The sequence below is a fragment of the Ambystoma mexicanum genome, chromosome 4p (assembly GCF_040938575.1).
Source record: "Ambystoma mexicanum isolate Mex_15411 chromosome 4p, UKY_AmexF1_1, whole genome shotgun sequence".
In the NCBI taxonomy this organism is placed as follows: Eukaryota; Metazoa; Chordata; class Amphibia; order Caudata; family Ambystomatidae; genus Ambystoma; species Ambystoma mexicanum.
In genome coordinates, this window is record NC_090927.1 from 467,116,965 (window position 1) to 467,143,497 (window position 26,533).

Here is a 26,533-nt window from a genome sequence, read left to right on the forward strand (position 1 = left end):
GGGAGGGCAAGCTGCGCTAAGACATCTCTTTACTACTGTTCCTTCACACATCCCACCACCATCTCTGGGTACTGCTTCCTAGTCTATGCACAACATGTGATTCTTAGCGGAGCACAAGCATCAGAAGACCTGCATTACTCACTAATAGCATTTCTGATGATTTGCTCTGTTTAAGATTCACATGTTCCTCTCCTCATGGAAGGAACATAGACTTCTTACACCTTCTCTTCTGTAATCGCACGCTAGACTATAAGGCTCCCTCGCGGCAGAAAAAACACAACCTGAGGTACCTAGACACGCGAGGGATTTTGGGTACATTATAAGTCGCGTTAGGGATAGTGTTAGTCAGCCCATGTTGATGTCCCCTTTCGCTCTTCGAAAGATGCCATTATCCGTGATTGTCACTAGATGTCAGACTATATACACAGCATGTGAATCTAAGCTGATCCAATTTCAAATATTACGCTTCCTCAGGGTGATATTTTCAATTTGCTATTTTGTCCTCTATCTGCATATTCCTGGATCCCACAGTAGGGATGAATGGATTATCTGGTCTAAGATGGATTCAATTTCCTTCCACTTTCCCAACCGCTGGACTCCTGAGGACAGCAGACCTACCAGGAAGAGTGGTTCTGTCGCGTAGCTCCACTAAACACGGGTCTGGAACTGAAGTATACTTGAGAACCGAACAATGTACTCCAGGTATGGGTCATAGAAACCGAAGGATGGCTTTCTTCCCCCACCCCCCTTGACTTCACCCCTTCAATTCATAGCAATGAGTGAACGACCGCATTTGCGCATGCCTCTCCAAATGTTGAACAGGAGCACAAAGTGCTGCATATGCTAGGATCTGCTGCCAGAGCAAAGCACAGCAGGCAAATGCAGGAGCCCCTGAAGTCGATTTCCCGCCCCCCCATTCAAAGTTCCCAAGAAAGTCAGGTAAATGGAGGTGCCAGTAGGTAAGAAGGGTGCTGCCTAGCAAGCTGTGACCTGGCGTATGGCTGCCCACCGGAAGTATATCAACACACCTTTGCCTACCCATAGTTTATGCACAACATACTTGCCATCTTATGCTAGTAGAACCCGGGTGTTTCTTTGCAGAACTTGATGCCTTTATTCTTTTTTAACCCTGCATAGTGCAGCACTAACCACAGCTGTCTGACCTCTTACGTACAATACAAATACATTCCAGCAAATGACAAGACCTGTTACCTGATTAAAAGAACCTTAGATAATGGCAATCCAGAAATATGCAGGAAATAAGGCTAAGCTAAAGAAATGGGGGTTTCAGGGCTTTTTTGAATGTTTGCATAGGAATGGAAAGCTGGGGGGATGTCTGCTCAGGAGACCTAACGTTTTCCAACAAGATAGGGCGGTTGGCAAACACCCACACCCTACAAGCAAAGCTTTTGGAAAGGTGAATGGAAGTAAATTTGGGAAGGAGCCAATGAAGCAAACAAGTTGTGGCTATTGTGTGTTTAATGCCGCCGGTTTGATCCCTGGCCACAAAAACCAAGTGCAAATTACGGGCTCCCTTCGGGGAAATAAATACATTTCCTCCAGTCCAAATGACGTGGACTGGTCTGAGGAAGATTTTTTTTTAAAGTAAATACTCCCTAGAGGCAAGTGGAAGATTTAAATTTCAGAGTAAAGCCTAAAAGCGGACACAAGTATTGTTAAGAAGGTGAAAGGGACTCTTTAATTTTAGCAGGAAACAAAGGCGAAACGGTTCGAGGACTTCTATCTGGACTCTCCCTAACAAACCGGACTGTTGCGAAGGCTGGCAATGCCTAAAGAGACCATTACATCTCGGTATGGTCTGCATGCTAGTACATCTCAAGTTCCTATCGGTTGATCTCCAGGCGGTTCGGTGTTGATAAACGTGGTCTGAGGAACCCCCCACAACGTGTGGGAAAAGGGTCTGAGAAGCATGGTGTACCATGCTCAAACTGAGTTGAGAAGTACGGGACCAGCAATTCAACTGTCAAATGCTTTCGAGGGGGTCCATAAAAATAACCTGGCACCAAAAGTGTCAGAGCGTCATGGACATGGTTTGCATTGCCAAACCAGATTGGTAGCCCATTAGCTACCCATAGTGGGACACAACCACCTCACCTCTACAGCACCACAAACCGCACGTACTTCACAACAACGAAACAAACCACTCTCAATCGCTGATACAAGGACCTTTAGTGTAACACATGAAGGGAATGTTTGGACTGCTTTTAGTCCTACATTACACTTGACTTTACCATATGAATTGTTTTCTGATGGGTATTACAAAATTGACTCTCCTTGCATTTTTTCAAAATCCCCCTGTTGGAAAAGGAACCATGGCACCAGTGAGTTTCAGCCTGCTTTTCATAAAATCGGAGCTTACGGCTTTATCCTTGAATTAAGTACATAATGCGCGCGCAGTAACAGTTGCTAATTTAATACTTCGCAACTCGCCTTGACGTTAAAAGGCTGCAATATTTGACCATACATTGTTTCAGACAACCTCGGCTTTGGTGGGTTGGTGAGGTCTACGGCATCGTCACTCGGGCCACCTGGAGACATAGGCTGAATTAGCAGTGACTGCCTGTGCCCAAGCCACATGCTCCGGTTCTGTTGTACAGAGGTCCTGAAAGTATGATGGTGAATCAATCGTGTATGTTCCAGAGGTTTGTGATTGTTACTGGGACACTTAAGAAGCACTACAATCCCTTTTTGTTATTTTGGTTTATGCCACTCCTTCGAATTGTCCATTGGAGTTTGCCTGCACTTTACACAGCTGATAGTGTGGAGATGACGCAGTGTTTCTATTGGCCAAAGAGTGCTATTCGTTTAAGAGCGGTAACTGAGGAATTTCCCTTAAGTAAATTGGGCCAGGCTTTAATTTTTTGGTAGCATCTCATGGTGTGTGAGCTGCCGTTTAGAGGAAATTGGCAGGGCATGTGGGAATTTGATAGTGGTGAAATACTGTGGCGTGTTCTCTTGAAAATCGTGACCTCATGTTTGTCTTTTTCCACAGAGACGATAGAAAGCTCACAGCAAGCTTATCAACAAGCATTTGACATCAGCAAGAAGGAGATGCAGCCTACACATCCAATTCGTTTGGGACTAGCTCTTAATTTCTCAGTGTTTTTCTATGAAATACTAAACAGTCCCGAACAGGCTTGCTCACTGGCTAAAACCGTAAGTTGGCTCCTGCTTAACATGGATAAAGATTAATTGTCTGCCTTGTTTGATTTTCACATTCCATGGGGCTGTTCAAAAGCCATGCCATTTCTAACCGGATTGTTCAATTGCAGTTGTGTGCCTCAAATTACATTAACAAAACTTTATTTGTACTAGGTAATTTAAAAAAGAATCCCTGGCTGGATTTGTGAGCAGTAGGCAAATGTATACATACTTGTGAAATACTTTGCACCACTTGTGCAAACACCTATCATGCATATTAAATGCATATAACCGAGGTCACTGGGGCTGGCCCAGATTATTTGGGGGGGGGGGTGGGGGGGATCCTTTGAAAGAGAAGTACAGTGACTGATTTTAATGGTGAACACAGTAATTGCGTTTTGGGGAGGGTGAGGCAGCAACTTTCTCCATTGGTGGGGGGGGGGGGGGTAAGTTAGTGGACTCCAGACCTAGAACTACATTCAGTCTACATGTTTGAAAACGTCAAGTGACTTCTTTATGCACTACACCTGTTTGCATTTTTTTTGTATGATTCACTGTGATGCAGGGAGTACAGCCCACTCCAAACAAAGGGCCGGCATCCATCTATATCATGAAACTGCCTGAGCCCTTCTGGCAGCCATCTTCAGATTTTTTACTGCACATTCAATTGTTGGGAGTCCTAGCTCTCGAGCTTTTATTGCATTTTTTTTATTTTTTTTTATAACCTCTTTCGGTCAATCGAGCCTCAAGCTCCACCGTTTCTACTTCGGATCAACGGGGACCAGTTTCGGAATTTCTTACGCCCCTCAAAGGCAAGGTTTTTGTCGAGCTTCGCTTCTTGGAGGATTCCGGAAGATCTTTGAGGCCTACCCTGCGTGGACATGGCCCAGGACAAAGGAAACTCAACGCCCGGATCCAAGCTGTTCCGGAGCTGCCCTGGATGCGGATTACAGAATGTCTTCAAGGAGGATGAGCATTCTCCATCTCTACTGCCTTCACAAAGACAAACGCACCTGGAAGGACTGTGCGTTTTGCAAGAACATGTCCGAAAGGACTATGAAGGATCATTGTATCCTACTCACCAACTGGCTCCAGCAGCAGGTGGTCTGAGCGGTCTTCTAAGATCTTTGAGGGCGCTCCGGCGACGGTGGTCCAACAAAAGGCTAAGCACCACGAGTATGCGGGCACCGGGAGCGCCGATCAGTTGGATTGGGCTCCTCGGCTGCCAGGCAGGGCGCATTATCAGACGAGCCTGGCTCAGGGAAGAGTAAATCGGAGAACCCGGCCAGGTAAGCTTCGGGAGAAGACCCGGTCGAGCAAGGTGCCTCCAAAGGGTTCGGCGGTGGCACCTCGTCGTACCGCCAGGCGGCCCACTCCTCGTTGCAAGAAGCCTACAGAGGACGCAACAAGACCTCGGCGGCCAAGCAGGACTGAACCGGCCATAGCGTCAGGCCTCCGCCGGTGGGAGGCCGGCTGGCGAACTTTATCAGTGTGTGGGAGTCCATCTCCACCAACCGTTGGGTGCTGGATGCCCTGGCCCGTGGGCACACTCTGGAATTTTAAGTGTACCCGTATTCCACCCGTGGCCAGGAAGGAAAACCACGTCCCTCAACTGCTGCTGGAGGTACGGGCGATGCTAAAAAAAAAAAGAGCCATCCGTCCCAAAGAGGCCCCGGGGCTCGAGTACTCAAGATACTTTTTCGTAAGGAAAAAGACCAGTGGCCCATCCTGGATCTTTGTCTAAACGGGTACATCAAGTCCCATAAGTTCCGGATGGTCACCCTCCAGCACGTGCCAGGACAGCTGGAAATCGTTGCTGGATTTGAGGATGCCTACTTTCACATCCCCATTCTAAAAGGACATCGCAAATCAATATCAGTTCAAGATCATTCCCTTCGGATTGAAGTCGGCGCCCAGGGTGGTCACCAAGTGCCTAGCACCAGTGGCGGCTGCGCATGTAGGGGATCCACGTCTACCCCTACTTGGACGATTGGCTCATCTGAGCAAGGTCAAGAGAACTCTCCGTCGATCACACAGCGAAGACTGTTCAACTGCCCACGGATCTGGGATTTTCGATCAACTTCACAATCTCACTTGGTAGTGTTGCAAATCGCCCTGTTCCTGGGGGCCAGGCTCGACACGGTGGTGCAATTCCTTTCTCCATCAGAAAGGACAAAGGCCATCTTGAGCAAGGTGCAACGGCTGTCGACCATGGACGAGTCCAGGGTGAGGTCCATCAAGTCCCTGCTCGGCATGATGTCCTCGTGCATCTGCCTCGTGCACCTATGCAGACTGCTGATGCGACTACTACAGGAGTCCCTCGACGCCCGTTGGATGCAAGTGGCGGGCAGCTTTGAAGATAGATCTCACTCAACGAGACCTTCCGCCAAGCAATCCGGTGATGGGGCACTCACGCGCATCTAATGGCGGGCATGGACTTCCAGACCCGCGTTGACGACGCCTCCCTGGAGGGATGGGGAGCGCACACCGGACATCTCCACGCAAGAGGCCTTTGGCTCCCGGAGGAGAGGTCACTACACATCTATGTCCTGGAGCTCTGAGATGTTCTGGGCCCTCAGGTTGTTCCTTCCGTCCCTCAAAGGCAAAGTGGTAAAGATCTTCACCAACACCACCACAATGTTCTACATCCGGAAGCAGGGAGGCACCAGATCCCCAGCCCTATCCAAGGAGGCCCAGGATCTGTGACACTGGGCCATCGCCCAGGGATGTTTCTTGTACCCTTCCATTTGACAACAATAAAGAACACAATCACTGACTCACTCAGCAGGGAGCTGCGCTCGTGCCATGAGTGGGAACTGTGGCAGGACCAAGTGGATCTCGTAGTCCGACAATGGGGCAATCCCCAGAGCGACCCCCCCCCCCCCCCCCGTCGCAACAGCGACGGGTGCAAGTGCCAGACGTTCACCGAGAAGAAGTGATGCTGGAAATGGAGAGAAGAAACAATATATGGATACTGGGCCTTAAGAACTGGTGAGGGAAACCCAGAGGCAAGTAGAGGGGGTGGGGTTCAGGCCCTTGTGCATCACCTTTTTGAAGCCGAAGGAGGAAGTGATCCAACTTGAAAGAGCGCACGAGGCGGGAAACACTACGGATGCAGTTTCTAAGCTACAAGGACAAAACCGGGTACTGACTAGAGCTAAACAACATACAGGAGTGGACTTTGAAGGCTCCAAGGTGACAATCTATCAAGACTTGTCCAACCTCACGCTCTCCAGGCATAGACTGCAGACCACCCCTCACGTGGTTACAAGGAAAGGGCATCTGGTACAGATGGGAGAGGGGGGAAGGCGGGCTACCCATTTTTGCTGCAATTTGGTGTGGAAACGGTGGATTACTGCATAACTTCAGCAGAAAAAGCCCTGTCACCTCACCGCAGAAATACATGCAACTGCATGGGCCATCACCTCACAGGACTCCCAAGAAGTCTGGGTGAAGGCTGAGGGAACAATGGTACTTCCAGGTGGGAAGTAAAGTTATAAAAACAAAATGCTGTAGGGCGGGAAACTACCATGTAGAAAGGAGGGCAGCTCTTGACTTAACAGGTTAAAGTTACAAAAAGTTGATTGGGGGTCTGAGTAGTGGGTTAGGCCTCAGGGTTGCATGTCTGTTGGGGTGGGGGGGGGGGAATAGACTCAACACGAAGATGATTCAGCAATAGGAGTCAATATCCATAAAGGGGAGGGAAAGGGGGCATTAACAAAATGGAGAAAGATTAAGTGGTCTGGCTGTTGGCACACTAAATGTAAGTCTTAAACTCGCCAACAAAAGAGTGGCGAGGGAATTGTAAAGCGTCCCTAGATGTGCTAGTTTTGACGGTAAAGTGACGGGGGAAGAGCGGGCTCTGAGAGGGGGGGGGGGGGGGGACTGGACCTGAATAAACAATGGTACAGGGATGTGTAGTGACCAGAGGGGCAGCTGCTGATACTGCAGGGCACTTTGGGAGGGGCAAGATTATTACTGCCCATGGTATACGCACCCCATCAGGGGGCAAGCGCAATTCATAGAGCGCACTGGACGCGGTGCAAAGGATGGAAGTGGAGCTATATATCATTGAGAGATTTTATTCCTGGGCGAATTAAACATGGGATACAAGAGCATAGGCGGAGGATGGGTCTCGGGGCAGAGAAGATCTGCTAGGACACTTGGGGTGTGCAATAGAGGCACGCAGACTAGTGGACCTGTGGAGAATGTAACTCCCGCAAGAGGCTATATCTTTTTCTCTTCACTGCACTTCACTGTTGACATACCAGGATTGATTTACTCCTGAACAGGGATCCGGTGACGAGCTGCGATATCAGACCAGTGGGATGGACCTACCATGATATGGTCTTAGTGACTCTAGATATCTGGTCTGTGCAGCCCTTCTATAACAGCTGGCGCTGCAACGAACTACTCTAGAAAGACGCACTTTTGCAGTCCAACTAGCTAAAGCAATAGCGGAATACTTTTATATCAGGGAAGTCTGCGCATGGGTAGTCTGGGATGTGGGGAAAGCAACTTGGAGAGGGCTCTTGATAAGGGAGGCCGCGCAACGGAAAGGGGAAAGACTCCTACAGGAAGAGACTTCGAAAAGAGATAGTTGAAGGGAGAAGGAAAAGATGCATGCCAGGGGAGGAAGTGTAGACTAGATGAGGGAGGAATTGCTGTCACAGGGCGGCTTGGACAGCGATATGTTAAGGCATTTATGATGTGCCTATACACAAGTGTTGGGGATGGGGGGGGGACCCTGGGGAAGCTAGGATACCTTAAACAGAAATACTTTGAAAAAGGGGACCAAGGGAATGCACTTTTAGCAGCAAGGCTCCGGATGCAGAGGGCGGAAAGATGGGTGCCCACTCTGGAGGACCCCCAAAGAGGTGCACGCCGAGAGAAATAGTGGGAGGCTGTACCCAATACTATGAGATCGCAAGTCCCCAAGGAGCAAACTACAGTGGGGGACTGGCTGCAGGATGTTAAAAGGCTCACGCCCAGAGGTAGACCACCTAGAGAGCCTGATAATCGCTTGAGGTCCGAGATGGTTACATCATGCAGTTTTTATAAGGGATCAGCAGGTGTCTTGATACACCACATGGTGAAGATATCTAATCCCATCCTGGACACTGAGGTGCAGGCAACATTTAGCAGGGCGCTGATAACGTTAATGGGGAAGGGACCCAGTCCAGTGCTCACATTGTCCCATCTCACTCTTAAACGTGGATAAAATAATATTCACACGTGTCTTTGCAACACGATTTGAAGAGAACTCCCTGTATCATCCATCCAAACCAAATGGGATTAATAGTGGGAAGACTGGGCCCGGACGCAATACAGAAGACCCTGGATCTCGTGAAGCACATCAAAGGGGACCCGGCCGACTATGCTCTGAGTTTAGATGCAGAAGGGGCCTTCGAATGGGGCTTCCTATTTGCAATACTGCGAAAAGGTAGGGATTTGGGACAGAATATGTCGGGCTTGTGATGCTGGAAATGCATCGGAGGGACAGGGCTTCTGTAACCTTGTCCTTTACTGCTTTTTATCGTCTGTTCTGTTGTGTTTTGGTGAACAGACCCATGGGATAGCATTATGGCACCCATGGGTAGGGGTACAACCCTGTGCCACGTGTTTTGGGCACGTGTGACCCACAGAGCAGGGTATGGGCTGGTGGCAGCTCTGTGCTGAAATGACTGGTGCCCTAAGCGTCTGCCCAGGCCCTGTCATTGGAATCTGTAGATTCCTGATGGAGGCAAAATGCCCCCCCCCGGCCTTTTGCCTTCCATCACCTGTTACCCTGATCTACCCGAAGTCCCGGGATGCCCTGCCTCTTTACCTTCCCCCTGACTGGCTGTTGGGTGGAAGTTCATATATGGTAGTGTGGGGAAGTGCCGACCAGACTGGCTGGAGCCTTCTCAACGACTGTATGTTGTGGGTACACCTGTGGGTGGGACCTGGGTGAATGGAGTGTGATGAATATACATTCTATGTTGTGACTGTCTAGTATCTGGTGTATTGACACAATGGTTGAGACCGCTCTGCCCGAAACCGGTATGAATGCAGCTTGGAGCGTTGAATGGCTCGGTACTTGTCCCCAATACACAACTTGTTGTGAGTGTCTGGAGAGAAGTGAATGGCCTGAATACCTTGTGTTCCTGATTGGCTGCCTGCCTGAATGCCTTTAGTCGTGATTGGATGCTTGAGTATGACCCAGCAGAATGAATGGGAGATCAACCGTATATCTGGGGACCTCTCACTGCTAGTAATCGTGTTCAGAAGCTGAAGACTACGACAAGTAACTGGAGTGAAGCTTAACCTTGGGCCCTGCTGGATGAGAGGAATTGCTGTTGCTCTCCTTTGCTTCAAGAACTGACCCAGAGATGACCTGGTAAGACGCCCTCTTCCCGAGCTACAAGGGACCATCGTGCACAGCTGATCTTTGCATAACTCCCTGGTAGACAGACCTTCGACAGGCTGCCGACCCGATACGGGGACTGCTGCGGAACTCCAAGGAGAAGCGCCCGGATTGTTCGTCACTGTCGCCGACTGGAGCGCCGTGCTCCCGTTGCCTAAAACTTCATTGATCCAAGGACGCTCTTGTCTGCATCGTCCGCATTGTCACCGCTGTATCCTGCTGGAGAAGGCCTGACCGTCGACGCGCTGAGGAGCAGCCACCGGTGGGGTTTCCTGCCACCCAAAGACCAGACACCGACAACTCGACGCCTTTGCTGGGCCACAGTTCTTCCAACTCTTTGTAGTCCATAACTATCGACACCGAGGTGCCCCGCACGCCTCTTCCTTGCAGGACGTTTACACTTCCCCCGTCAACGAGCACCGCTAGGAACGACACGGCCTGTTCTCCGGACATTCGACCCGTGACTCCAGCCTGAAAGGGAGGACACTCGAGAAGGGTTGGCGCTTTCCCCGATGCGGAACGCTACAACACCAAAGTACTTTGGGGTTGCAGAACTATTGGGAAGTCTAAGGGTGAACAATGTATGGACTGGGCTTGTATCTTCTACAGGTTGCCCAGGTTGGGGGGGGGGGGGGGGAAATCCCCACACAGAACTGTCTAGTGGTAGGGGCCAGTGTTCCACCATCTTGCTTTCCTTCCCTTCTACTGCTGGTTTCCTCTTTATTTGGATCTGTCATTCTGACCATATGCACTTGAATAAGATCTAATAACGTTAGTGTTACCACTTTAGAATTGTAGATATTTACCATTGATGATTTTCGGAGTACAAAGTGAGTACTCGTGATTGTGTATATGACTTTAAATTAATTATATAAAGACTGTGTTTTAACCGATAGTGTGTGGACATTCCTTTGTGGGTGCTCGGGGACTACACTGTACTTAAGAACCAGCTTGCATCACCTCCTGAGAAGCTAGGCCTTGGTTGCTTGACTAAGTTACCATAATAGAATCTTGGCTGGGGTCTCTGTGCCTTCCCTCTACCATATAGGGAGCGTAAGTGCAGACCGACAAACCCCCCCCCCCCCCCCCCCCCTTTCCTCTCTCCGGTCTTTACTGGGCGATCGGTGCGCGGGTGGTTGTGAATGAAGACCGGGGAAATCGAACTGAGTAGATGCACAAGGCAGGGGTGTCCCTTGTTACCCCCTCCTTTTCGCTCGGAGCCCCCCCTGGGGGAGAAGATGGAGGACAGCCAGATGAGCAGCATTAAGATGGGAGAAGATGGCCACAAAATAAGTATGTATGCAGGCGACGTACTGGTATACTTCTCGGAGATACCTGCATCAGTCCCGAGGGTACTTCAGATACTGGGGGACTACGGGAGTGTTGGGGATTTACAGTAAATGTAAGCAAGTAGGTTCTCATTCCCTTGAGAGGTGAAACTGGAAAAGAGGGAAATGGGGTGGCCTGGGGATACCGCTGGAAGATGAAAGCATAACATACCTTGGTGAGAATACCTAGGGAGCTAGACGAATGGGCTTTGAAAGCCATGGACATGTATAGAATGAAACTGCTGACTGGGCAGACACATGGCCTGGCCCCATCGAAGGGAAATGGGGTGGATGGCCTTGTACGACCCAAAGAGGTCATTCGAATGAAAGAACTGGGGGACCATAGACCGCCTAAAGGGGTGAACAGAAAATGAATGGTGATCATAGCTGGCATCAATAACGACTAAGTGGACACGAGCCAGGGGCAGCAGGAAGCATGAAGGGTATAAGTGAACCCTAGATCGGACCCCAGGAAGATGTATGAGAAATTAAAGTGAATATGGAAGAGACTGTTGCCACAAGGTGGAACTAGAGCTTGAATAGAAGGCTCTGAGACACTCTGGCTGCTCTGGGGCCACATGGGGAAGTAGGGGAGAATGTTGTGGAACAATTGAGTGTGATACTTGTTTTGACTGTTCACTAATAAATACATTTTTTATTTTTTTAAAGGCTAGGGTGATGGGATCTCTTTGCACTGCATTGTAAGATGTGCGTAATGTTGGGCACCAAAACACTGCCGCAACGATACTCCTGTGACTAAACGCAGACACGTGTTCTATTCACGTTCAATTCAAGGCCCTCTGCATTGCCCACAACCTATGGGCCAAGATAAGCTGCTGTCAACCAGGAAGGGACCAAATATCGAGCTAAGACCTACGAAACAATAGGAAAAAAGGAATGAGAGGAACTGAATTCTCACGTCATCTGTGGAACAATACTGAAGGCAATTGGGACGACCGAAGACCCTTGTCTTCAGAAACGACAAACTGGCTATTCACTCCCAATGACGATCACAAAATGGACACTGCCAGTGATGCCCAATGCAACGCCACCAACTACTAAACTCCCACCCCTGCTTCTGTTTCCTCTGCAGCATGCACCACACTTGCCTCGCACGATCCTTTGTATCAGTCCAACTCCCTCTGAACACACATTCACCACAACTAACTGCCGCAAACGCCCAATCACTGAACGCTGCCTATCCGGACACAATAGCCCAGTGCACACAATCCAAACGCACAACCCGCACCACAGGCCAGTTCCTCCTGGTTCTACACTCGCCAACAGCAAATGATCCTACTCTGGGAAGCTGAATGCTTTACTTCCCTTTTAAAAAGTGGAACAGGTTCAAAAAGAGGTCAATAGAAACTGTCAGGAAAGTTGCAAAGATTTTCCTAACATGGTTTGGGTTATATATTCTTACTATTGACGACTCTTGCTTATATACTATGAAAAATGTATCTGTTGTATAAATAGAGGTGGACGGTATATAGCCCTTGTTTGACTGGCGTTACCATAACCAGAAATGTGTGTATTAGAAATGTATGTATTTGACAAAACTATCTTTTCTTTGCATCTGTTTATTTTAATGGCTCTCTAAAAGAAACCAGTCTTTTTCACGTGTAGTCCTTGTAACCAGGTGTGATAATAAATTCATGGATTCTCTCTTATAGGCTTTTGATGAAGCAATTGCAGAACTTGATACACTGAATGAAGACTCCTACAAAGACAGTACCCTCATCATGCAGCTGCTTCGAGACAATTTAACAGTACGTTTTCCATACCCTTTATTTTACCCGGAGTAGTGATGGGATATTTTTTAAAAATATCAAACCTGTTCTGCAGTAATATCTGTAATATATCAAGAGAAATATTAATTTTGAAATCTAGCTGCTTGTGTTGACCTGAGTGGTTTTTAAGAGGGTTTTAGAAAATGTGAGTCGTCCTACTTCTCGGCTGCTATTTTACACTAAATGGAAACTTTCAATGCACTGCTTGCGTAGGTTGGCCTCTCCTATACTGCTGCGATGTAGAGTCCGTAGTTGCTTCATTGAGCAAATGTGTATTTCTATTGGTCTCTACTTTTCCTTCATCTTTTTCTCTTTCAAGGAGTTTTTGCATGCATTTATTTTATTTTTTTAGCAGAACTATTGATTTATGGCTGACATCTTATTGGCCACTTCTTTGACAAGTGCCGAAATGCAGTGGTAAGTCAACAGTACGAGTGCTGCATAAGTGTTCTTATATAGTGCATTAAGCTGTTTACGCTAGCTTCAAATTGCTCAATTAGGGAGGTGTATGGCACTAAATGTATCTGCCCTTGGAGGATGAAGGGCTGGGGCGCCCCATGTGATAAATCCAAGCTTGCTTGATGTCCAATGTGGGCTCTAACCTTGTCAGCTATTCACCCAAGTACTATTTCTCTGAAGATCATAGCACTGAAATGCCTTGGATGCAAAGGGTAAGGATGTTTTTTGTCTGAGGACTGGCATTTTAGGTTTTCCGTAGAGAGTCGCAGCTAAGCTCAAAGGTCCTCTTGCAAGCAGGTTCGATGGCATTGTCGGTTTCATCAGTCAATCGAAATCTATAGATCTGAGTGTTGTTCATCAAAACACAAATGATAGATCAGTCATTGCCACCTGTAGCCTTTTCACTACAGGAGGCCCCCATCTCTGGACCCTCTAGTGCACCCCCGACCGAGGAAAGCTGAAAAGTATAACCAGACCTGTGAGGTCTTGCTGGTCAGATCGTGGCACATTTTCAGCCCACCAACCAGTTAGCAGGTAACCTTTTTCAGTTCTTTCAAGAGCCCTGCTTGAGCCTTTTGTGAGGCTTCCTTTGCTGGTCCGATGAACTACTTCAAGGGTTCTCACTTGTCTGACTCTTCAGTGTTTCCTTCCTGTATTCTATAGTACTTGTCCCCTTTCCTCCATACTATTGTGATGTCCCACGGACGGGAGCTGGCTTAATGTTGCTAAGCAGCAATATGTAAAGTTGGTCTCATTAGTTACCTCACTAGCCCTATGGTACTCTTTAGAGTACTTTATACGAGGAGACTAAAAGGGTGAATGGGTCTATAGGTAGCTAAGGAAATATGCTGTTAGAAATGTGCCCCAAGAATTGTGCTTTAAACATTTCCTTTGACGCTGAAGCAGATTGCTTTTGATGGCAGACAACCAACAAAAGACCCTACCCCTTGCAGGATAAAGCCATTTTGATAACCTTGCATAGAAAGGTGTAGACTATAGAGAAAAACGCTTTAAACCTAGATGTATAGCCTCATGTCTTTGGATGTTCTTTTCTTATGGAGCACCAAAAGTAGCGACCGTTGGCCCGTCTGTAAATATGACCAGTTAAGTTATGTCTCTTGAAATAATGAACACTAACTTGGATTCCTGGGAACACACAGCTGTTTAGTTAAGTCTTAAGCATATTTCAATCACAGGAACCAGCGTTAAAAACATGTTTGCGCAACGTGACACCTCTAACCTGGTACTAATGTCACTGTGCCCACCCAGATGGCTCCCAGTCATTGACACTATCAAAATCTGATCACTCACCCAATCAACTTGTCTCCTGGGGTAATCTCAACTTGCCACCACGGTGTATGGAGATATTAAAGGTGGCACTGAAACCTAAAAGTAGGCACTGCTGTTTTTGTAAGCTGGTGCAGACCAACCTCTGTCCCAACTGCTCCCCAGCAGACCTTCTGGCATACCTCCCATCTAGTAGATGCTGGTCTAGTATTTAACTACTTGAGATTGCGTTGTGTAGGCAGATAAAGGTCTGCAGTGGAGAATTCGTGTTCTCCAGCATTGGATCTTTCATGGATTCACATGCTTGGAATATTCCCCGTCGTCAGGCTGGGAATCCTCAGTAAGTGTTATAGCCATGTTCCATAGGAAAAATTCCGACACTTTTGTGTCCCATCTACGTCGTTTTGGGCCGTGCACGCTGGCGCCACTAGGACGTAGAGGTGTGTGTATGTATATATATATATATGTATATATATATATATATATATATATAGCTCTGCTCCCTCAGATTACAACTGTCTTCCAAAGTGGTGGGATTACCTCGCGTATCTGCTATTTGGTTAGGTTGTACTTTCCACTTCTGCGACTGTTTGTTCTTCTTAAGAGAATGTCTGGAAAGGCGTTGTTTCGTCCGTGTGCTACATGCAGCCTTAAGAAGGTGTACGAAGGGGATGGTCATATGGACTTTTACTGCCTTCATCCTCACCACACGGCGGACACTTGTGAAATCTGTCAGGGTTTCTCCCAGAAAACCCTCAAAGATCGAAAGACGCCTTGTCGATTGGCTCAATGACAAGGCGGGTGCGTACCCGGCACCGGAGGTGGGCTCCACGGCCTCAAGAAGTAAGTCGGACCCCCCGACGAAGAAGGCACGTGCTGCCGAAAAACGACCCTCTTTGAAACATTCGAAGGCCTCCTCTTCACACAAGACGCCGTCTTCTTACTCATCTAAAAAGGAGAGAAAAGAACCATCTAAATCCTCCTCAGGAGACCGTCATAAGTCTACCTTGAGTCGAGAGGCCGCGGCCAGCAAGTCTACCCCAAAAGCTGCAGGCACACCTCAAGGCCCTGCGCCACTGGCTTCGTTGACGACCCGCTCGTCGACGCCTGCGTCATCGGCGGCTCCTCCCACGTTTCCGACTGCGGCGGTAGGAAACATATCGTTGACGGTGGTCCCGTCGATGGGATGGCAACTGGAGGTTTTCGATCCCGTTCCGCCGGTGGCCCTGCTTCAACCAGAGGCGACTTTCTCCATGCCGGCTGACGAGGGACGCGGTCGCGCGCCCAACCGATCTGGGGCTGCAGCCGACCAGCGCGATGTCGCTCTTGGGTGGGGGTACCATCCCTACAACCTTGTCATTGCTGAACCACCTCCCAGGCGGTTCTGTCCTTGGAGGTGCTAAATACGCTACAGAAGCGATTACAGCGTTTGGACACACAAATACCCCAGCCTAGGGCCCCAGCACGGCTACAGTCTACGCCATTCGTCGACGAGCCGGGCCCGGCTCCTTGCTCGAGACCAGGATTACGGCCACTTCCCACGCAGCGGAAGATTGCCCTATCCCACAAGAAGAACTACAGGACTCTGACTGTGAAGGATCAGGTTCAGACATCTCACTATCCCCCTCAAGGGACCCAACTTGGGACTCTGAAGCAGAGATGGAAGCTCCGAGAAGCCCGGCGCAGCAATCACCACCTGACGTGGGTGCATTCCATGCCATGATGAGTAAGGCGTGTTCGGAGTTTGGCCTAGTCCCTGAAGAGGAGAAAAGGGATTGTTTTCTTTGATCATATGGGCAAGAGAAGGAAATCCATATTCGCCATCCTGATTTTGGACCATGTCTGGCAAGAGGGCCTGAAGACCATGTGTCACCCGTTCTCTGAACCGGCAGTGAAAGGTCGTTGGGAGTCGATTCCGGAGCCTTGAACTTCTTCTCCAAAGTGCCTGACTTCTCAACCTTCGCCGGAGTCGGTATCTGCAGCGGCGGCTAGAAAGGCCAGGTCTCAACATAAATGCACGACCCCCGCCAGACAACGAGGCCAGGAGATGGGATGCTTTCGGCAAGAAGGTGCTGTCCATCGGCGCGACTACAGTTAAAGCAGCCAACTCCTTGGCGTTTATGTCTAGGTATGACAGAGAAATGTAGCACCGACTGGCTCCTATCTTGGAGCATTTGCCCAAGGAACATACAAAGTCTGCCATGTTGCTAGTACGGGAAGGAGAGGAGGCCTCCAACCATGCTATAAACATTTCCGTCGACCTAGCCGAGTCCGGTTTTAAGCAAATCAATAATGGCGTAGTTCTACGTAGACCAGCCTGGCTCAAGTGCACTAGGTTCAAACCGGAGGTGCAATATAAAGTCTTGGATATGCCGTGTGAAGGGGAACAACTGTTTGGTGAGAAAGTTGATGAGGCCTTGATGGGCATGAAGGAGGATACTGACACGGCGCGGTCACTCTGAGCTCTCGAGTGGTAGGAATTTTCGTTCCTTTTGTCCTTTCAGAGGGGCTTCTGGTAACTCCCGGTTTGGGTCATCTAGAGACCGAGGTTTCAGCAGACCCTCCTACTCGTCCCAAGGCTACAGGCGTGCGGCCCAATCTTCTCATAGAGGCAGAGATTACCAAACCTCCAGACGGCAGAGTGCCTATCCTTCGTCGACAAAAGACAAACCAACCAAGAACCAACAATGACCTGTTTCAGGACGTCCTGGGGAGCTGTCTCGTCGCATCGGCGAGTGGGAGCGCGTAACAGACCAATGGGTTTTGGACACGATTCATCTGGGCCACTCTCTACAGTTCAAGGGCAAGCCACCACACATTCCACCGGTGTTCTCGGCCCAGCCCCACCTTCGAATACTACTGCAGGAGGTGGCACTTATGCTGCAGAAAGGGGCTATAGAAATGCTCCCGGTGTACTCCTGGTACTTTGTCGTCAAGAAACCAAATGGAAAATGGCGTCCCATTCTGGATCTACGAGCGCTCAACAAACTGCTCAAGAATTTAAAATTCAAAATGCTGACGCTTCAGGAGGTGATCCGATCGATACAACCTGGAGATTGTCATCGCTAGACCTTCAGGACGCATACTTCCATATCCCGATGCGTCGACGGCACAAAAGATTTCTGCGGTTCGTCGTCGGACGAACCCACTATCAGTCCAAGGTCCTCCCGTTCGGTCTAAAATCGTCCCCCAGGACGTTCACCAAATGTCTGGCTCCAATAGCAGCCTGGTGAAGGAAGGTCACCATGTGTACCCTTATTTGGATGATTGGCTAGTGAGGGGATTGTCACCGGAAAGGGCACAAAGCCTAGATGCCACCCTGTCCCTCCTGCAAAGTTTAGTCTTCGCAGTGAACTTCGACAAGTCCTTGTTAAAGCCATCAAGGACCTTGGTCTTTTTTGGGAGCAGAGTTCCACACACAGTCGGGGCTGGTGAAGCCATCCCTCGAAAGGATTCAGACTGCAACAAAAGGCATCGTAATGGGAGGTCGACACCAGAGTGTCAGTACGAAGGTACATGTCCCTGCTGGGGACCATGTCGTCCTGCATACCCTTGATAGACAATTGTCGCCTCTTCATGAGGCCTCTTCAGGAATTCTTGGCATATCGATGGGCACAGAGTCAAGGACGCTGGTCGGACAAGTTGACCATCGGCCAGCTCGTGCAGGCGCTTCAATGGTGGAGAATCTCCATACACCTAATGAAGGGGAATGCCCCTACTGGAACCTGCGTTCCAGAAGACAGTAGTGACGGATACTTCTCTAATTGGTTGGGGAGCTCATCTGGACTCCTAACAGGTTCAGGGTTGTTGGTCATCGGAAGAGTCCTCCCTCCACATCGATCTGCTAGAGTTGAGGGCGGTGCGTTGGGCCCTAAAATCCTTTCTGCCACAGATAGTGCTCAGTGGTGAGAATCATGACAGACAACACGACAATGTTTTATCTACGAAAGCGGGGGGGTAACTCGCTCCAGGAGATCTGGCATTGGGCCCTACAACGCGACATACATCTGTTGGCGTTCCACTTACCAGGAGTAAAAAATGTGCAAGCAGACGCTCTCAGCAGGGAGATGAATTGTCTACACTAATGGGAACTGAACGATCAACAACTGCACCGTGTCTTTGCGGAATGGGGTCATCCGGCCCTCGATCTCTTTGCGACGAGAGACAACAAGAAATGCTCCAATACGCGAGCAGGTGGCCACAACAAGACTCGCTAGAGGACGCGTTCTCCCTCCCGTGGACGGCCAAGTTTCTGTATGCCTTCCCCCAATTTCCTCTCATCCGTCGGACTCTGCAATGGATCCACAGATATCCTTGTCGGGTGATCCTGGTGGCCCTGTATTGGGCCAGACAAGTGTGGTTCTCCGATCTACTTCACCTCTCAGCGGCAGAACCAATGAGGTTCCAGAAGATCCCCAACCTTCTGTCTCAGGAGAAGGGGGTCGTTTGGCATCACGACCCGGACAGCCTCAGTCTGGCCTGGCTCCGGATTTCTCCAAGTTTGGCGCGTTAGCGATTCCAGCAGATTGTCATCGCTTTTTGCAAGCTGCAACGGCACCTTCCACAAACACTTCATACACATACAAATGGAAAAGGTTCTGCATATGGTGCACAGGTCAACCAGGTCTGGTCCCGCGGGCGATCACTCCGGAACCACTCTACCATACTTGTTGCTGCTGGCAAAAAAAGGTTTATCTGTTTCATCCATAAAGGTGCATCTAGCTGCCATCTTGAGATTTACTCGGAAAAGACATTCCACTCCATTGTTCAGTGACCGCCTAGTTAAACACTTAAAGGGTTGTTTCGAACCGTCTGAACCTGGTCCTGGCAGCCCTGATGAAACCCCCTTTTGAACCAATGTCGTCGACCTCATTAAAATTTTTGTCTTGGAAATTGGCTTTCCTTGTGGCCATTACTTCTGCTCGACGCCTGTCAAATACAAGCTCTAGTGATCGACCCTCCGTATTTGAGGTTTTTCAGTAATAAAGTTGTGCCGGCCACTAACCCGCAGTTCATACCTAAAGTGCCTTCCATGTTCCATAAAGACGCTTCTATAGTGTTGCCTACATTCTTTCCAACAGTCTTCAGTGGCAGAGAGACTCTCCATACATTGGACGTGAAAAGAGCTTTAAAATTTTATCTCCATCGCACTCAAAGCTTCAGAGACACAAGACAACTCTTCGTAGCTTATGGCCCTGCGGCTAAGGGTAAAGCGATTTCAAAACAAGGACTATCCAGATGGGTGTCTTCGGCCATTTCTTATCGTCATTCCAAGGCCGGAAAGCTGCTAGAAAAGCGTCCAAGGGCCCATTCGACATCTACATCGTCAACGGCTTTGTGGTCCGGAATTCCGCTGGGGGATATCTGCCAGGCGGCTTCCTGGTCGTTTCTCACCTGCCTGTAACTCCATTTCTCCAGCATTGGTATCTTTCATGGATTCACATGTGCCCGCCGGCCTACCCTGAGCATGCAAACCAGAGAGACCCTCCCAACCCCAATACTACTTTGGGGGCTGAAATCTGAGGGAGCCGCGGGGGCGGAGCTATATATACCTCTACGTCCTAGTGGCGCCGGCGTGCGCGGCCCAAAACGACGTAGATGGGACACAAGTGTCGGAATTTTTCCTATGGAAAATGTCTATATAACTTACCGAGGATTCCCAGCCTGACGGGGAATATTCTAAGCATGTGAATCCATGAAAGATACCAATGCTGGAGAAATGGAGTTACAGGTAAACTATTCCCTTATCAAGGCTTTCATCTAAAATTCATGCACCCACCTCTAGCAAACCCGCCACCAGTTTGGGATGTTAATGCTGTCTTAAGCAGGTTCACTGGTCAGTGTGTTGAGCCAAGGCATAAGTCCTCACTGAAGGACCTTGTTGTAACGCTCACCTGATTCCCACGGAGGCGCAGGTCTGGCTTCGAGTGCTGATGCTTCTTCTATGGTGAAGCGCAGGACTCTGAAGATGGACAGGAAGGGCCCTCTACTCTGGCTTCTCCGGCTCGCAGGAATATTCCCCTGTGCGTGAAAAGGGAGTATTACCTACTGACTGAGTTATGCTCAAGCCTCCCACTCTCTTCCAACCCTCCACGGTACCCTTCCACGAGTCCCCGTGAAGTCTCACCTTAGGGTCAGGAAGGATGAGCTCTCCATCCTGCTTCTGATGCAGGGGCGCGTTGAAACCCAGGGAGTTCAGGTAAGCTTGACTATTCAGGTAAGGCTCTGTAAAAGTTCTGTTGCAAGTTCAAAAGTCCAAGCTTATTGTCTTTTTGCAGCAAGCGCTAATGCTTTTGTCTTTTTTCCCCTTAGGGGCTGGGGTTCGGAATGCCGGAGATATGGCGCCGACCTGAAGTGAAACGTGCAGTTCCAGTAAATGGCAGGTTAGTTCTGGATGAGCGCTCGGGAACTGTCTTTGCACACGCTCATTCAATGTCCCTTTTTTTTCCCCATAGGGGCCGGGGTCCGGAAAATGCCTGGAAGCGGAAAGACATGAAATGGGAATGACCCAACAGGTAAGTCTTATTCCCTTCCTTCTCTCACCTCTTATTCTTGTCTTTTTCTCTAGGCTCTGGGAAGTGGCTGTGTATCCGGATGATCGCTGCTGAAGATGGAGGAACCCAGGAAAGGTGAGTGAAATGCAGCGCTGCAGCGATCGTAACGAAATGCTTTTAAAAATGATGTCTTCCCTTTCAGGATAGTCGGTGATGTCTCCGTGGTGCAGATTTAGCTGGTAGGTCTCTTGTCTCCCTTTGCAGGTGACCCAGGATGCTGACAGGCGTGGCTGAAGTCCAGATGCAGGAGCTGACACGGTGAGCATCCAGCTGTGAGGAGCAGAACGCGAAGCGTGAGTTGCTGATCGGGTGTGGTTTAAATGGCTTTGGAAGAAGTTCCAAGTGTGTATCCTTCCTCCGATCAGGTATGTATCCTTCCCCGACCACACCCGGGTGGAAAGTAGTCCCAGAGGTAAAGTAGTTCCATTCAGGCCTCAAGAGGGCCTGGATGTGACAGCATGGTCTGCATCAGGTAAGTGCACATTAAAACACTTGAACACATGTCTAGCTTTATGAGCCTGGCGCCTAAGGCGCCAGGACTGTGTCCAAAGGGCCCCAGCTTGGGCCCGCTGGCACTCCCCTGGGGAAAATGATGCCTGCCTCGGGTTGCTGGGTCAGACCTGGCTCCTTGGAGGTAGGCATCATGACACTTGTGTTCAGCCATATTAAATTTGCAAAATGAGTATGCTGCAGGCCTTCCAAACCGTTTCGCAGTACATGCATAACATGGTTTTTTTTAAGAGCACTTCCTTGCAGATTTACATATGTAAATTTCATCTTCTGAGTTACCAGCGCTCGTCCAAAACCCTTAGACTAGAGGTGAAAAGGCACTAAATATGCTGGACGTTCGCAGGGCAGTCATATTCTACCTTATACAAACTGAGTTCTTTTAGTGCATTGCACCAAAGAGACGATCCAATCTCGAAGCCTGTTGCCAGGTGAATTGTCAAATGTAAAACCCAAGGCCCATTCTACATGTAGTCCAGGGGATACACTTTGCGCTTGTTTGTAGCAACATGAGTGCCATGCACACATTCACACAACAATCGGGTGGTAAAAGCGGTTTTAAAACCTTTGTTACGTTCCTGCAGCTCTCCCGCCACCATATACTGCTGTGGCTCTAAGCAGATTCACAAGCGTTGAAAGACGAACATGAAGTCTTCCTATAGCTTGCATCTGCTTGGAATCTCGTGCATCCATGCAGCCTCCCCACAGTTTTAGCACAAACTACAATATGGACTTTTTCATGCAATCCTCGGAAGAATGTCTGAGGACGTCTATGCGTGAAGGACCATGCATGGGTACTTGTAGGGTAGAAATGGTGACCAGAGGCCCCTTGCGACTCATTTTCGACCTCCCAACACATATACTCTGCACCAACCACTAAGTGTTATAAAAGCATGTGATTCCAATCAGATATAAGCTACAGAAAGAATTACTGGCTGAGTAATGGTCATATTATACAGGGTGCAAAATGTGCACTAGCCAGCGACTAGTGATATTTGATTCTTGCAGAGTAAGAAATTGTGATGTAGAATGAATTTAGGTGGAGAGTGACTTTTATGGCTGGCTAGTATCTTGCAACTTGCGAAGTTTAACCCATCCCCTCCTAACCACCCTTGTAGATATTTCTGCTTTGCGAAGTCCGCCTTCTAGTGTTTGGCTCTTTGCGTTGGCGAGACACCCACAAGATTTGAAATGGCAGTCTTTCATGGGACCACGCCGAGTATTGCTACCAGGTGTTGCTGAAATTCAAGCCACACTGTCAAAAGCATTGGACAACACTGGTGTTGCAGAGTCTCTACTTGCACTTGCCTGTTGCCTTCCCCAACAGGCACCTCTGGCACTTCCTCCTTTTTCTTTTCACTGCACTTACACGCTCGGAATGTCACAAGGCCTACGGAATGTCACAAGGCCTAGTAGCTGTTCTCTATTTTGTTCATTGTCATTTTCCTGATTTGCTCCCTTCCCTTGTGCCCCGTAACACTTTAAAACACCATCTTGTTGTATAAGCGCCTTTATAAATGGCCATTAAATAAAACAAAGGTACAGATGGGGACACAGGCCCCAACAAAACACTCATACTGTCAGAATCTTGTAGAACGCTGCTGACCCCACAAGCCCTCTAAAGCATTCAACACACCACCCATTAATATCCCGGGTAGATGGTCTTTTGCCCGAAAGGGCAATGGTACAAAATAAACAGATACTCGCTTCTGACTTCTTTGCTGCCGCGAGCTATAACGAGACAATCGCACCATTACTAGATGGTCACCATTTAACTTCTACCCAACATATGTTGGCTCTTGCATACCGGATATAACCTCCGCTAAATGGTTAGAGGCGAGACTTTGAAGAGAAGCAATTGCTATTGGCTTTTTTGTGTGCTGTATTTAACTGAACTCATTCGCTTGTAATCCTGTAAACCTTGCCTTACTTAACTATATCGTGTAAATCTTGAACAGTATGAAATCCTGTTTTTTTTCTTTTCCCAAACTAAGGCTAAAATGCACGCCTTCTCCTGACTAATGCGCTCTCCTTTGGGCACAGGCGGCCTTCTAACTATGGACTGCAGTGTATGCAGTATTTCACTTGCCTGTTGCGTGTCTCCGGTTTCACGGATCCAAAAAGAAAAATCTTTCCCCTCGCCGTAAAACTCGCGTACACAGTGCACTTTGAGGGCGCAAAGCACCAACTTGGATAGGTCAAATGCCTACTCCTGCTCACTCCAGGCTGCTTCACAACGACCCGGTGCCAAAGAGGGTCTGCACGCTGTAACGGATTGAAGGTTACCAAAGTGCCATAGCTGGGTGCCAGGTCTTTAATTACTTGTGTAACTTGAAGTACCCATCAAGCACACGCATATTCACATGCTGTGCATAGGTCCGACATCCGGTGGTCACTGCGGAGTATTGCATTTTGTTTTTCGTAGTCGAAAAGGGGACGTCGACAAGGCGTGTCTGAAACACTATCCCTATAGTGACGTGCGTTGTACCCACAATCCCTCACGCGTCGAGGTCCCTCAGATTGTTTTTTTCCGCCCAGCTTCTGGTCGCCTTCACGCGGAGCTCCTTGAGATACCATTGCAACCCTCGACCTTTGGTCGTTTCTTCTCATAAAATTTATACACACTCCCTCGACGCAGTTGTAGCTGTTCTCCGCTGAGAAAAATCGTCGATGGAGGGTCGAGCGGAGGAAATCTTCGGCGCTGCCGAACATGTGGCCTGGTCTCGCTGGCCATATACAGTAGGGAGAGTGGGGTCGTGGGACATCTCTGGGTCTTTCTGAGAATGCCTTTCCCTTTCCCCTTCCTTTCCCTTGGGGTGTTTATCGCAATTTATTGCCTCGGCTATGGAGAGGACACCGTTTAGGTTTTGCCCACTTTGTAAAGGCAAATTCACTTGGAAGGACAAGCACTCACGGTGTAACCGCTGCTTGCCCCTCGATCACAAGGAGGAAGGGTGCGCGGCTTGTCGGCTTCTTAAGCCTAAAACTCTAAAAGACCGAAGGGTTAAAAGGTGGGCGGCCTACGCGATGTCGAAGGCCAAAGGTTCACCCGCCGCTGCTACCACCGACAGTGACGAGGAACGCGATAACACGACCTCCGCTACGGAAGTCGAAACCCCCTCTAAGGAGCGCTTACGCGCTTCGTCGTCTGTCCCCGGCCCCGACGGGCTCGGCTCACGCCCTGCTTATGGGGATGAACACCCCGGCGACACAGACTCACACAAAGATCCACATAAACACACAACCCACGGCTCTTCTTCGACGAAGTCGAAAAGAGCTTCGGCGCCCAAGGAGACGCAGGCTCCACCGGCGGCCTCCTCGGACCGTTCGGGTTCGAAGCCCCTCTCGCAGCCGCGACCTGCGACTGGGCTTTCGGCAAACAAGGGCGCTGCCACCAAACCATCGGCCGGTGCGCATCAACAGAAAGCGCAGACCGCCGTAGAGCGTTTGATACCCATAGCGTCAAACTCAAGCTTCCGCCGACAAACAAGTCGCCGACAAGCGAGTCGCCGATAGCTTAGCGAGGATCGCTGTAGCCGACGCCCAAAAGCGTACGCCGAAGATTACGTCGAGCGTTACGCATAAGTTAAAGGATACGCCGAAAAAGCCCGAAGGAAAGCAGGGACTACCCCCTTCAGTCAGGGAGTCACCCGACACACCTGAAGGTTTTTCGGAGGGCGACGGGACACTTTCCTCGACGCTTTGGGAGAGGTCGAGCCATTTCGAGTTAGATAACCCTAGGTTTCCCCCGCCAGACCGCTCTGGGGTACCCCATGAAACAATGGAAAAACTCCACCTCTGTATGGAGAGGATGGAAAGGTTCATGAGCACCCAGGCCTCTCAAACTCACAAGAGGACTAGAGAAGGGCCTCAGGAGGACCCCAGGGCCAAAAATCCGAGGCTAGTCGATCCCCAGCAGGACACAGCCTCAGACTTCCAAGATGTATATGACCTCACTGGGGAGGAACAATACTTCGAGGAAGAAGATGATTTCATGGACAATGAAGGACAGAACCAGGAGGAATGTCTGGAAGACAGAACAGACATTATAGAAGAAGGCTTCGGGGTTAACCCAGAAGAGGGACCTTCACACCCCTGGCAATCACCATCAGTGTATTCCGACACTGATGTCCTAAACCTAACTCCTCCGGACAATTCTCCAGTTAGGAACACGTCTCCAATTGACGATCAGCCCACTTTCAATGCACTGTTGCGCAGAGCAGCAGCGCATTTCGAACTCGACACCGGGGAACTCTCTCCAGAATTGGACTTTGTAGAAAGAGTGATTAAAGAAAAACCCCCGGTCAGCCAGACCATTCCCCTCCTCGCTTCAGTGAAGAGAAGGATCATACCTTCGCTGTCCACTCCCGCAATGATCAGAGGGGTCAATCCACGGATTGAAAAACTTTTCACTCCTTCACCCTCAGACCCCCTCTACATTAGGGGACATTCCATTCCGGATTCCCTAGTGGTATCTAATACTAGAAAGAGGGCAGGGGTACCACTTTCCACCAGTGAGGCACCCCCTGACAAGGAGGGCAAGAGGCTATATGCCCTTGCAAAAAGAGTTACTTCCTCGGCTGCCTTCTCAGCAAGAATTGCCAACAACAATTCCTTGCTTGCAAGCTACGCAGACGCGCAGTGGGCCAAACTGCGAAAAGACGCCGACGAAGCACTGGAGCCTTTACGTACGCGCCTACTGTCAACTATTGGCGAAGGAACCCAAGTGAACCAGAGCATTGTTAAAAACTCTCTGGACGCGGCAGAAACAGCAGGACGTTCCCTGGTACAAGGAATACTCCTAAAGCGCCATGTATGGCTGCGCAACTCAGGCTTTAAACCAGAGACACAGGCGTCTTTGATAAATAAACCTGTCGAGGACGCTAACCTCTTCGGAAAAGCGGTAGATGAAGCCCTAGAGATGGCTAAAAAAGAGTTCGACACTATGAAGACTCTTGACCAAATCTCTAAGCCCACTACCGGGCGCGGCTATGGCAACAAACGCTTTTTTCGTGGCCAACACCAACAACAAAGTCAACA

At 49.3% G+C, this 26,533-nt stretch overlaps 1 protein-coding gene across 1 annotated transcript in view; it reads left to right on the top strand.

Moving 5' to 3' along the window:
* YWHAQ (tyrosine 3-monooxygenase/tryptophan 5-monooxygenase activation protein theta) overlaps window positions 1–26,533 on the top strand; it is a 76,604-nt gene that overhangs the window by 43,030 nt on the left and 7,041 nt on the right. Inside the window, exons 4-5 of the mRNA XM_069605993.1 lie at window positions 3,014–3,177; window positions 12,570–12,665. Coding sequence (XP_069462094.1) covers window positions 3,014–3,177; window positions 12,570–12,665 — 260 coding nt within the window. The remainder of the gene's footprint in view (window positions 1–3,013; window positions 3,178–12,569; window positions 12,666–26,533) is intronic.